Raw genomic sequence first — 13,547 nt, 5'->3', positions numbered from 1 at the left:
GCCGTCTAAGCGCCCATGTGAAGCCTGCGTGGTGAAAGCAATTGCGAAGAGTCTGTTGTGTAACAGCCTTCCACGCTTTCAAGTCTGCTGTCCGGAAGCATGCCGGCAGCAGACCTAAGGTCAACAGTGTAAGTGTTGCTGCTGTCGGAGCACAGCACCATGTTCCTGAGCACACATGACCTGTACAGAATCTTCAGATTGCGGATCACGCCTTGTTTCTTCAGCAGCAGGATTGCTGTGGTGTTTGGCGGCAGAAATTCCATCTGTATAGCCTTTAGGGCTTTGATATGGCCACGCGCAACTCAGTTGTCCATAAACAGCAGAACTTTTCGATTCTTCTGTTTAAACCTTCTGCACAACTTGCGAATGTATTTGAATAACTGCTGTGTTATCCAGGCCTAGTACTGAACAGGCAGGGCTGCCCCCTTGAAACACTTTGGATTTGTAGATTTTACTATGACGAGCATGGAAAGCTTCTCACTGACCAACATGTTGCTCCTGACAAGGACGGTCAGCGGCTCTTTGCTGTTTGCCGCCATGGCAGGGGTCACCAGGAAATGCAAGCATCTTCTCTGGGAGCATTTCATAGAACAATCCAGTTTCATGGCAGTTGAAATTGTTCTCAGATGCGAAATGCTGCAACAAAGACTATCGTTCTATTCTGATACTGCACGATGGCTGAATCATCGACAGCGCTGCTTTCCCTGCACATCTTCTTGAACTTGAGGTCATTGCGATTCTTGAAATTTCTGAGCCCCCCATCTTTGAACTTGACGTTCTCAACATTCATTTGAAGTGCAAAAGCCTCCACCTTTCACTTCAAGATGTAGCCAGAGACTGGGATTCGCTTCGCGATCATGGTATTTAGCCACGTGAAGAATGCTTTCTCAAGCTTTGGGTAAACACCCTGACTCGCATTCATTTTTTGAGCTCCTGCTGACTTTCTGGTTAGTTCCAAGATCTTCAACTTGTTTGTCATGAACTCCAAAACTGTTTGCTTTGAAATTCCAAACTCCTTGCCCACGTCGACTTGTGACTGGCAACTTTCAACTTGCTTGACGATAGCAGCTTTCTTTTCCATGGTCAGCCTACGATAGGTCTTTGCACACTTCGAAACCATGGGCAAAGATGACAAAGGCATATTCGGCATAATCGCTGTCAGCAGCGAATCCTTTCGATGAAGAGCACAGAACCTAACAGCAGGCAGCTTCTTAGCGGATGTGAAAGAGAGTGTGCAGCAGCACAACCTAATCACATGACCTATTACAAAGCTAACCGAACAGTATGGGTATAAACACAAAAGGCTACGGCCATAGCTATGGCTGGCTATGGCTGCCAACGGATTGGTGTGCGAGAGCAGTGGTTTGAGGTTCGATACAATACGATGGCCACAGTGCCATGGCTGTTGGATTGGCGTGTGAGAGTGGGGTTCAAGGCTGCGAGATGATATATCAAGATGGCAGCAATGAATGCTGCTTCAGATCTCGGGGTATTCTGTAAGAGTCCACCTAGTGGACTGTCGATTTTGGCCGTTGCTGATTGGATGCAGCTGTATGAGCGAGCAGGAGACTAGTGGCCCCAGCCAATCAGCAGCGACCGAAATGGACAGTCCACTAAGTGGACTCCTACAGAATAGAGTGAAACCTCGTTAAACCGTAGTTGGCCGTAGCTCGGAAAAAGTATGTACTAAACGGCAGTACTGTTTAACCAAAATAGCATGAGATCGCCCACACCTGTCGAAAACGGAACTCGGAGAGAGTGCGATGAAAGGGGAAAGAAACATGCAGTATTTATTCATTTCGCGTGACAAAAGTGTTTTTTTCGTTTGATGCCGTGGCGGCCTAGCACGACGACAACGGCCTCAAACTTACTGAAGCTGCGTGCCAGCTTTTCAGCCAGCCAGCCCCCTTTTCTCGGCAAACACTCGCATGGCAGATTCCTTGTTGGCGTTACGTATTCTCCGTGCACGCGCGCAGTAGTGCTGCAGAAGTCCTGGGGCGCCTTTTTCATTGCCAGGTGCCGGAGTTCGGAATTCGGAACTTTTTGTTGGGAATAGAGTTAGGTTATCGCGCCCCTGTTCTCGTTTTCTGTTTCGCACACCATGGTCATCACAAAGTGGCAGTGTATGTGTGAGAGCAAGTACAAATAAATTTCACATTGCTGAAATCGGAGGCACGTAACATATACATATATAAATATATATATATATATATATATATATATATGCATATTGTTTATTGGTGTAAAATCGCGTGTCTTCAGTCAAGGTCTTTAAAGGATGTATGAAGTTTGTGTGCTCTTCTAATGTCCATTGGTATAGCTGCATTGTGTCTCAGGATCGATGAATTCACTTTGGTTAAAATTGCTTCTGGGCGTCGTTATCTTGTACTTCCCTGCTGGTGCCTTTACTAGATGGGAATCTGGTGCTAGTGTCCAGGGAGGTTGGAAGTATTGTGGTTCAGCCAGCACAGAAACAATGGGCAGCACATAGATTTTCCCTTCCAACTTCAAATGGCTTTGCAAATCCAACATTTTCAAGAAAATATTGCATTGTATATACAATTCAGACTGATTATGTGTGCGCACAGAAACGTATTGCCTTGCTTTGTTAGAGAACCATGATTGCTTGAAAGCGTCAGAAAGATGAAGCGTAAAAGAATAGACGCTCACAGACAATGAAGCCAGAAGAAGTGTAGAGAAAATGAACTTTTGCATTTTAATTGAGCATAGAATAATAAGAAAATGGGAAATGAAAGTGGATTTAAAAAAAAAAGAAAAATCTTGCCGCAGGTGGGAGTATAACTTCATCTTTTGCATTTTGTGTGTGGTGCAATGCCATTAAGCTACCAGGCCAGTTGCCCTCCCGTCAACTTTCTTGGCTGCTTGTGTATGGGTACAAGATTAGCCCTTGGAGTATAAGCCAGTGCCACTCAAAGGCCGTAGCAGCGGATATGGAACATCCTTTTAGCCTCGGGCAATCCATATCTGCTGCCATGACCATGAGTCGCACTGGCTAACACTGCTAGGGCTAATATTGTAACGATATAAAAACACCCAAGAAGGTTGATGGGTGTATGGCTGCCATGGTAGCTTAAATGGTAAATAACCGATTGCTTAATGTGGAAGATGTGGGGTCTGGCTCCCACTTGCAGCAAGTAATGTTTTCAAACACTTTAGTTCTGCTATACTTTAATTTTGACAATAAACAATAGGTTAATTTTCCTTGTGCTTTCTCTTGCTTCATTGTCTTTTTGGTTCTGTGGTTGTAACTAAGGAAAAAAAGTCGAGCCCATCAGTTCCTCAAATTCTCACTCAGTGTTCCATCTAGTAATTCTTGTACGAAGCATTATGGCCCTGTGAGATAACACTGTGACGATACTGCTAATATATATAGAATGCAGAACCTAGCTTTGTGGTAACATAATGCAAAGAAGGGGTAAGGCATGCAGATACGGACACAAGAGGCGAGAAACCCGCCGTGGTTGCTCAGTGGCTATGGTGTTGGGCTGCTGAACACGAGGTCATGGCTGAGCACAGTCACGGGCCATGGTGGCTGCATTTCAGTGGGGGCGAAACGCAAAAGCACCCGTGTACTTAGATTCAGGTGCACGTTAAAGAACCCCAGGTGGTCAAAATTTCCGGAGTCCTCCACTATGGCATGCCTCATAATCAGAAAGTGGTTTTGGCACGTAAAATCCCATAAAATAAAAATAAAGAGATGAGAGGAGAAGTGGACAACACGAATGCCAACTGAGGTGAAAAAAGAAAGAAGACACAAAACTCATCTGCGCATGCTTTGTAATGATAGGACCACGTGCCGGTCTATGTGATAGGTAACTGTAAAGGCATTTGATCTCCTCCTTATGTAAGGCAATGGAAGGCTGACTCACACACGCATTTCCGCCATTATTGTTATGCCATGCCTCGACCATAATATACGTATCTTCATTCCTATGCCTGTACAATATTGCGCATTCATCAAACTCGGGCAGTCTTGGCACTGCAAGGAAAGATTAGAAAGCGACCCACCAGTTAATGACTTTTTTTGGTTAACAACCCATGTTTGTGGTAACAGCAACATACTGTTTTATTAAAAGATACTAGTTCACACTAGAATTTGTTTGCTGCTACTGTTAGTGCTTTAAAATTCTTACTCATGTTTAGAGAAGCATTTACGTAACCTCTTCACTGGCATTGAAATCAGTTGAACAGATCATGCAAAGTGCCTATTGCTGTGCAAGGCCTATTAATGAAGAAAAATCCAGTTATGTTGAGAGCTGGGAACTGCTGTAAAAACACCAAGGCAGTCTGCATAATCGCAGCACTATTTATTTTTTCTTCTCTTCTTTCTTTCAGTGTTCAAGCGCAGCCTCGGGCAAAGTGATCGTGCCACTTTTGTTGAGTTTGCCGGCAACAAGGTCGGTGAATTCGAAATAGTCAACATCGATGAAGCAGTCGGAGCCACAAGCTCCCAAGCCTGAAACAGCAAAGTCGGGATGGTACCTGCCATCACCTGGATATAAGAGCATGGGGTGGGCCGACGGCAGGAGTTAGTGCACCCACTTCTGGAGTGCTGGGTGTTTTTGTCCGCAGAGGAAAGCGCCATTGTGGTGGCATATTTTTTGTTCCCCATTTGTTCTCTTTGTCCTCCCCCCCATTTGTTCACTTTGTAGCAGTTAGATTTATTCCATGTGAAAGTGGCAGCCACTCATGTTGTGCAGTTTCCCTTTCTCTTCCTTCTTTCCGTTCCTCATTTTGTCTTCATTGTTTACTCTCTTTTTCTATGCTGTGGAATTTTCTAGGACACTGAGTACTGAATCTGGCTACTGTAGCTATTTTTCTCTTTGCTGTCGTCATTTTGAGGGCTATTTACACTGCTTTGCTACTTTGTAGACTTGTAATTTGGTGCTGAGCCAGGCTCATTTAATAACACATGTGCACGCATTTCTTTTATTCTCTCAGTGGGGTTGTGCTTTCGTTGCACATATCATTCCGTATTGTCCTCTTTCGCTTGGTATTGACGGGGTATCTAGTCATTCTTACATGAATGGTTTAACAATGACTGGTGCAATTGTACGTTGTCTGTAGCTCTCCATCTTTCACAGTGATTATTTTTCTTCTTTCCTCCTGTCACTGTTGAAAGACTGTGTGTTTGAGCTGTCTCCTTGACGTAAGCCTGTCGTCACCGACTTGTTAGCACAAATACGAAAAGTGTCTACACGGCATAGGTAAACACGTACAAAAGATTTATCATTTAGCACTGGCAGTGCTGCTACGTCTCCTCCTCTTTTGTCACATTTTGTTTGCGCACAGAAGTGCGCATGGAGCATGGGGTTCTAAAAGCGGACCGAACACACACGCCTTGTCTTTCCAGAGCAGTTGGAAACAACACTGCGCACAATTTAGCGTAGACTTATTGTGCTCTCATCTCAGTGGCTCATTTCAAGAGTATGACATCTTGTGCCGTCGGCTGGATCCCGAATCTGAGCACAGGCACAGTGCACTGGATTGAGTAGGTTCATCGAGGTCCAAGTTGTCTCTCGATGTCAAATTCCGCATTTTGTATGGTATAGTTTGCAGCAGCGCATGGCTCGTATGGGTCTTACCATCATAGACGATTAGAGGCATATTGCACATGCTGTAGCGTGCAAACTTTGTTAAAGTTGTTCTCTGGCTTTTTTATAGACCCGCCCATATGTGAAATGCTCCTAAAACATCATTCACTAGGGTGTCGCAGGTGCACCACATGAACCGCTAAGTTTAGTTACTATTTCGGGCATTGCCAGTGCCATGGTTTATGTTGAGATGCTTGACGTGCACTTGTAGCATATTATATATATAAATATATACATATATATACTTATTGTATGTATATTTACTCCAGCTTGCAGTGTTTGTTCTGTGTATTTTTTGGGTTTTGTTTCTGTTCTTGAACAGTTACAAGCTTCGAGAACAAAATGTAGTTGCCAAGTTAGCATGCTATGTTGTTGTCTTGCTCAACAATGGGGCAAGTAGGAAAAATAGGAGAGTACAAAGGTGGTGGCGTCCCCCAAACATGTATACATTGTCTGGTTTTGGTGCATTTTTGGCTGTTTGTTTTTTGAGAATGTAAGTACTCATGGTCTTTATTCGGGCACGAGTTTATATTTTTGCCAGGTTTGCTTGATTAAACCAATGGTTTGTGTTCATCCAGGGGGTCGTGGTATCAGCATGCATGTAATATTTGTTAGTAATGGTTCACAAGAGGACTTAAAGCATCAAGGCTGGTAATCAGTGACTTGTTCACCAATTGTTGACTCTCATGTCCAACAAAGTGACCAACTTGCGTGCGTCTCGCAGAGTATTTCTTGAGAGAGATTTCAAAAAGTGACCAGTCAGTTACAACTAACTGCTTCCGTTTTTGAGAAACGGTTGGAACTGGAAAGTGTTAAGATGACGTCTAAGTGCTTGCTCAGCTGTATCGCCGCTTTTGTCAATTCATTTCTAGTGATGCCATATTTTCTTATTTTTATGTGTACACATTAGTGAGACCATTTTATAAGTTGCTGCATTTTTTATTAAACTTTTGTTGTCATGTTCCTGACGTAAATGGTGCCACGCAAGCGCAGGGGTAATGAGTGTTGTTAAGGTTAAGAAAAAAAAAGAGTTGCTATTACAACTGCTGCTACTACTTATACTGCTGGTATCGCACATGATACACATTACCACCCTGTACACACAGTTCCACCAACTGCAGTGCACGAGTAAAACCTCTGTATTGTAGTTGTTCCAATCTTTCACAGTGTCTCCTTTCTGATTGGTTAATAAAAGGAGCTTGGAACAAGTGAGATGTTGTCTTCATTGGCGGCCTCTCGGAGGAGCTGGCCGATGCTGTTCCGAATGTCGTAGCGCAGGTACCGTGTCACCACCATGACAAAGAGGTTGAACATCAAGACGAGGTTGGATATGAACACCATTATGATGGACAAATTGGTGCTGTACCTGACAGTGGGGGGAGAATGGAAACAAAAGAACAGTATTAGACCTTTCTGTCCACACACCGACCAATAAAGCGTGAGAAGTCTTTTCATGTTAAGAGTACTATAACACAAAAAGATGCCTGCCTTAACCCTTTTGATATTTCGCACGCTATGCAAAAGCAAGCTAAATATATCGGTTATTTTGTAGAAAATATAAAAAAATCTTAATGACAGTACTAATAAAACTTGACTGCAGGGCTTCCAGATTCTGAGGTTAGCAGAGAAAGTATGTTCCTTGCACTAAAATAGAGTGATACCGTTATTTTGATGAATGCCTGTCTTATTGGCCTTATCTTAGTAACAAGTCATATTCTTTGCACTGCTCGGTTGAAGTATGGCTCTATATGTTGGCTTCTGTGTGGTACATTTCAAAGGAAGGAATGGTGCACAGTGCTGCATAGCAAACTTCGCCTAATGGTCACACGAGAATCATTTTGAGCACATGAAGCATCTCCTCGTGGGCCTTTTGCTTTTAGCAGTGAGTGACATCGACTTGGGGAAGTGGCGAGGCGAAAAGCAACGACATGTTTGGGCACCTGATGATTTGCATCCTTTGTTGTGAGGCTGTGGTAGGGAGTTCTTGTAAATCAAAGCCTCTGCAAGATGGGTGGAACTATATATGGTTATCGTTCTTACCAGACACCTTTTTGTAGACAAAGGCATTGAAAACAGTCATATTTATAAGATATGCCAATATGCCAGAAAACATTTTAGCAAAAACTTTGGCTGGTGCCGTGCTCACAGGTAGTGAGGATTTGATCGTTTTATGGACACCACCCTCGTACCAGAGATAGTCCGATCTCTGGTACATGAACATGGGCTCTCAAAAGTAGATGTACTTGTTTATGTATTTTTTTTTGCCGCGTCGCCTGTCGCGCAACATGTGGGTAAGTAAAATATGTAAGCTATGCAAATGTTAAACGATTTTGGAAGCAAGTTTTGTGCTGCACGAAGTAGGTTAGCTGCGTGGTGCTTTGCTCAAAAGGCATGGGGAGGAAAAGTAACTGCAGTTGACACGATTGCCGCGTCGTCGCGCTAACCACGCAGTGGCATTGCTTGAGGCGCATTATTTTTATTATTTTTTGTTGTTGCCACAAACTTAGTTCTGGAGTGTCGCACTCGCACATCGAGCAGCAAGCACTACAGTAAAGATAACGCGTAGTCCAAAACGAAAATGTATATCGTGAGCTTGCTTATAAAGCGTACTGCACCAAATGCCATGGAAACAGTTGTAGCCAATCGGACACGCTAAAGCTTTTATCTGCTTTTATCATCGAAAGCCCGCTAAGCTAGAAACGTCCGAAAGCACTAGACAACCTGGTTTTTTCAGTCCGTATGATAGCTAGGATGCGCCCGCGTGGTATGCACGGATCTTTCTCTTGCTTCGCGAAGACACTCAGGATTCGGCCGACGACTTCGAGTTCCTGTTGACGGCCTCGTTGCGAGTGCTCTGCTTTTCCGTGACAGCTAGCGAAGGGTACGACGAAGCTCAGCAGCGTGACAGCAACGGCTAACATGCCAGTCGCCGACATAGTGTCGGCGCTGGTTGATTAGGAACGCCGATTCAACTCATCTCCGCACCAACTGCACCAGCACGGCGAGACATTCACAGCCAGCCATCGAAACACGTCACACAAAAAGACGAGACGACCAAATGCAACGTTTCCGAGGAGGCGCTGCCATAGAATAAAGAACAAACTTAGAGAAGGGAAACTGTACCTTCCGCCGTGGTTCGAAAATAAGCAGCGGCAGCGCATGGAACTTACTTTGGGGGACGCCAGATGACGTTGCTCAAACCGGAAGCGGAAGTGCACAATTTTTTTTTTAGAGCAAAATTCAATATGGCCGTTTTTTGCCGGTCGCGTACGCTGGTACGCGCCGTGCTTGCCCTGCAGGCTATGCGGCATGCCTCAATGCCTTCGCTGCCGCGTAGGTGGTGCGTTCTAATTGCCAAGAGCCTCTACTGACGCCCATACAAACAAGCCACAAGTGAGTGAACAGAACGCGCGACTTTATTGGCAGAAGACAAGCAGTGTACATTCTCGTGCAATAGCAGAAATAAAGTTTGCATGTCGAGATACGCTGGAATCATTGACGCGAGCTCGTAAACTGCTCACCGTCGTCGCACGTGGTGGTCAGGTTAACGAGCAACAACCAGCAGCGGAAACATATTGGACAGAGTGTGCCACTTGTTTGCAGCGACAGTCGCCGTTAACAATGCCCAAATTGCATTGCGAAGCAATCGGGAGACGCAGGCATCTGCTACCGCAGCCTACACAGCGACATGGGCTACCCCAGATTTTAGCCATTCACTCCTTTCCAACCTGCACGTTTCTTTTCTTTCGGGGGCCGCTAATGTGTGGCTCACACTTGCTGTCTCACATTGTCTCACTATGGACAAGTCGCTTTCGTGGGCATCGCCTCCATCAGCTACTTTTGCGGGCCTTTCCAACCATCTGGCTATCAACTTCATACGCATCGGACTATGTAAGCACGTATGCTGGTCTCCGTTCATGCCGAATCGCGGCCGAGAAAGGCCAGAGGCACAATATGCTCATTGCTGCAGCAGGAAAGCGCGAACGGGGAGCACGAATCACGGTGCATGAAAATTGGGAGTCTATGTCGCTGTGCAGGCTGCAGGAGCGAATGCTTACTTCGAGAGACTGCTTCCCAGTGCAACCGACCAGGCCGCAATATTCTAAAAACATAACACTGCGACCATAACCAAGTGACATAACAGCAAAATTAAACAGCAATCAGTCACCGCATGAGGTTCAGACAATACATTATACATTGGCGACGAACCATATGGCAACAGTGAGCATTCACATACACGGGTCTCTTAGGGTACATTGAGCTGCCTACCTACAGCCGTAGTGCCTGCCTTCGTCGCACGTGGTGGTCTACTAACGAGCAACAACCAGCAGCAGAAACAGATTGGACAGAGTGTCCCACCTGTTTGCGGCGACAGTCGCTGTTAAAGATGAGCAACTTGCAGTGCAAAGCAATCGGGTGACGCTGGCATCTGCTGCCGCAGCCTACACAGCGACATGGACTACCCATCATTTTAGCATTGACTCCTTTCCAGCCTGCATGTTTATTTTCTTTTGGAGGCCGCTAATGTTTGGCTCACACTTGGCGTCCCACATCGTCTCAATATGGACAAGTCGCTTTCGTGGGCATCACCTTCATCAGCCACTTTTGCGGGCCTTTCCACCCAACTTCATACACGTCCGACCATGTAAGCACTTATGCTGGTCTCCGTTCATGCCTAATCGCGGCCGAGAAAGGCCAGAGGCACAATTTGCCCATGGCTGCAGCAGGAAAGGGTGAACGGGGAGCACGAATCACGGTGTGCGTAAATTGGGAGTCTATGTCGCTGTGCAGACTGCAGGATCAAATGCTTACTACGAGAGGCTGCTTCCCAGTGCAACCGACCAGGCCGCAATATTCGAAAAACATAAAACTGCAACCGTAACCAAGTGGCATAACAGCAAGATTAAACAGCAATCAGTCACCGCATGAGGTTCAGACAATACATTATACATTGGCTATGAACCATCTTACGGCATAATGCTTGCCTTTGTCACATGTGGTGGTCTGGTAACGAGCGACAACCTGCGGTACAAACAGATTGGACAGAGTCTCGCACCTGTTTGAACCAACAGTTGCCGTTGAAGATGAGCAACTTCCATTGCGAAGCAATCAGGTGACGCAGGCATCTGCTGCCGCAACCAACACAGCGACATGGACTACCCGGCATTTTAGCGTTAACTCCTTTCCAACGTGCACATTTATTTTCTTTCGGGGGCTGCTATGTGTGGCTCACACTTTGTCGCAATGTGGACAAGTCGCTTTTGTGGGCATCACCTTCGGCAGCCATTCTTGCGGGCCTTTCCACCCATACGGCTATCAACTTCATACACTTCGAACCATGTGAGCACATATGCTGGTCTCCGTTTTGAGCAAATCATGGCCGAGGTAAGCCACAAGCACAATTTGCCCATTACTGCAGCAGGCCAGAACGAACGGGGCGCACCAGTTACGGTGTGTGTATACTGGGAGTCTATGTCGCTTTGCGGACTGCAGGAGCAAATGCTTACCTCGAGGGACTGCTTACCAATGCAACTGACCAGGCCCCCACATCTGAGAAACGTAACACAGTTACCACAGCGAAGTGTGGCAGCAAAACCAGATTCTGCAATCAATCACTTCACTGTAGCTTGCACAAAGACCCAGGCTATCAAGGAAGAGGAGCAATCATCAACGAGACTAGGAATATGGAAAATGAGAAAGCTTGCATTCAAGAGAGAAGCCACTCTGCTCTGCAAGCATTGAACGCTAAAAACATCAAGAAAAGTAAAATGGTGCATAGCACATGTGCATAGGTTAATGCAAGACGCATGCCGATGCTGCATCAGCTATTTCAGGAGAGGAATTGCGCATGACAACATACACTAGAAGATACTGCTACAGATATGTTAGGCTGCTAGACAGTGACTGGTATTAAGTATCAGCGAAGAATCGGTTGACCTTTATATTTGGATGAGGATGAATGACCTCTAACAAAAATGGGCAATGAGAAAGCTTGCATTTATAGAAGAAAAATTACACTTGGCACAAACGGAATTAACATGGCTAGGAAGCTGATTAAGGGCAAACTGATGGAACTCAATCTTTTGGCCAGCGTCGTCCGTGCTTGGTCAGATGTTGCAGGTGCACCTGAAGACGAAGAATTTCTAGAAAGTCCTTTTTGAGTTACCTGGATGACTCAACCAAATGTCCGTGCTGGTGGAATGGTGGCTGAAGCTCTTTTCAGTCTTGACACAGTCCTCTGCAGACTTGATATCTCATTCATATTCTTCTGCATGTGCTTCTTTGTTCTTGGTGTAAAAGCCTTGCAAATTCGGCTCCAGCCCCTTCCTGTTGGCACAGATAGGAGCTCCTGTGATGACCAAGATGTGCTTGGCATAGACTCTGTTGAGGCAAAATGGTGACACATGAGATACAGCACAGATTAGCCAAATTTATGTGTGTTTTATATGTTCGAACCAATTATACTGAACCATAAATATGAACAAACATTCATATCTGCTGCAAACAGCAAGCCAATACAGCATATATCAAACATATTTATTTCTGAACCATGTGTTGTTTACCTTGTAGTAGTAGCCAATGTCCACACAATGACCTTGTTGTAGCAGGCAGCAGCTTCTGTTTAGTGCGTGGAGTGTGTTGCTTTATACTGGTGCCGTCTTCATTACTGCATGTCTGGAACAGAAATTTTGACTGAATCAGAAATTGAAAAAGCAAAGTTTTAAAATGCAAAAAGGTGTGACATATATGTTGTAATGATTTGCGACTACAGAACACATGCAAATGTACACTGTCTGTTCTAGGGTGCTTAAGCAGCATGTTAAATAAATATTGCTGTTGTCCATAACATTGATGTCTGCCTAACTACAATGCATGTCAACAGCGCAAGTACTATTAAGATCACAAATGAGAACATTTGTGGGTTCATTTATACACTAGAAGTGATCACACTGCTAGTTCCACAAGCAAATGCATGAAAGTCATCAAGCTATTAGAACTGATGCATTATTTTTCTGCACGAACGTGATGCACCGCTTCACTACTGCAAAAATAAATGCCCTACGGTAAACCAATCTGAACAGCAAGAACATTTGGAACCAACAAGTACGAAATATGGGTGAATTATCATGCTTGCAACTGTTTAATACATTAAATTCTGTACTTTCACTTTATTTTACCAAAGGATCATTCGGTTTTGTGGACGAAAGACGTTGCCGGCCGACTCGAAAAAAATGTTTAATATGTATATTGATAAGGCTACTCAGTCACCTACAACCACGGCTACAATAACATGAAAAATGAGACGCGCGTTCCGATATCGCTCTTTCTTTCCTGGTTGTGTGTGTAAACCAAACGACAGCCTCGCAAGTAAAGGTTTATTTAGGAAACAGCAACTGAGATCCTCACTGCCCATATGTAATGCAGGATCTAGTTCGTTAACTTGTGCCCGCCTGGAAGGTAATGACACGGATATTATATAACGATTCAAGCAGCGGTGTTAAACGACTCACCGTTATTGCCGTTGTCAGCCGCAGCAAAATCCAGCTCCCGTTTCGATGCAGACCTGTTCCGAATGGCTCACGACCGAAACCCAACTGCCGGGCTTACATGTCCGCTTGCAAACACGTAACTTCACCCCAAGTTAAATAACGCGAGACATCGAAGCGCAAGAAACTAGTTTTAGAAACAAAGCAGTCTTGAGTGTACGAACGAATGAATCCGTGCCGCCGTGCACTCGGAAATATCGGTAAAAATTTTAAATCCAGGCCAGAGGTCACGTGAAAGATCGATGATGCTGAACGCTATTTGCGTTTATAATGGCGAAGAAACAATAAACTTACTAACAAAGAGCACAATATCTAATTAGCAATGATAATTTTGCCCTGTTTTTATGTAAAAGAAAATGCTTCGGTAATTGTAAGAGAAAGTTTG

General features: G+C 44.8%; 1 protein-coding gene and 1 long non-coding RNA gene across 2 annotated transcripts in view; one reads left to right on the top strand and one right to left on the bottom strand.

The window, feature by feature from the left end:
• The window catches only part of LOC126540684 (integral membrane protein 2B), a 35,492-nt gene extending 28,665 nt beyond the window's left edge, over positions 1 to 6,827 (top strand). Inside the window, exon 6 of the mRNA XM_050187521.3 lies at positions 4,357 to 6,827. Within this exon, the coding sequence (XP_050043478.1) occupies positions 4,357 to 4,481 (125 nt within the window). The 3' untranslated portion in view covers positions 4,482 to 6,827. The remainder of the gene's footprint in view (positions 1 to 4,356) is intronic.
• Positions 6,828 to 9,009: 2,182 nt separating this feature from the next.
• Positions 9,010 to 12,792, bottom strand: LOC140216155 (uncharacterized). The gene is made up of 2 exons (XR_011892835.1): positions 12,179 to 12,792; positions 9,010 to 11,996 (listed from the first exon to the last, which is right to left on the bottom strand). It is a non-coding gene; the product is annotated as an uncharacterized lncRNA (long non-coding RNA).
• Positions 12,793 to 13,547: the final 755 nt, after the last annotated feature.

The sequence above is a fragment of the Dermacentor andersoni genome, chromosome 2 (assembly GCF_023375885.2).
Source record: "Dermacentor andersoni chromosome 2, qqDerAnde1_hic_scaffold, whole genome shotgun sequence".
NCBI classification, from domain to species: domain Eukaryota; kingdom Metazoa; phylum Arthropoda; class Arachnida; order Ixodida; family Ixodidae; genus Dermacentor; species Dermacentor andersoni.
The sequence above is the reverse complement of the archived record's forward strand: the minus strand, read 5'-3'. Positions and strand labels throughout refer to the sequence as shown.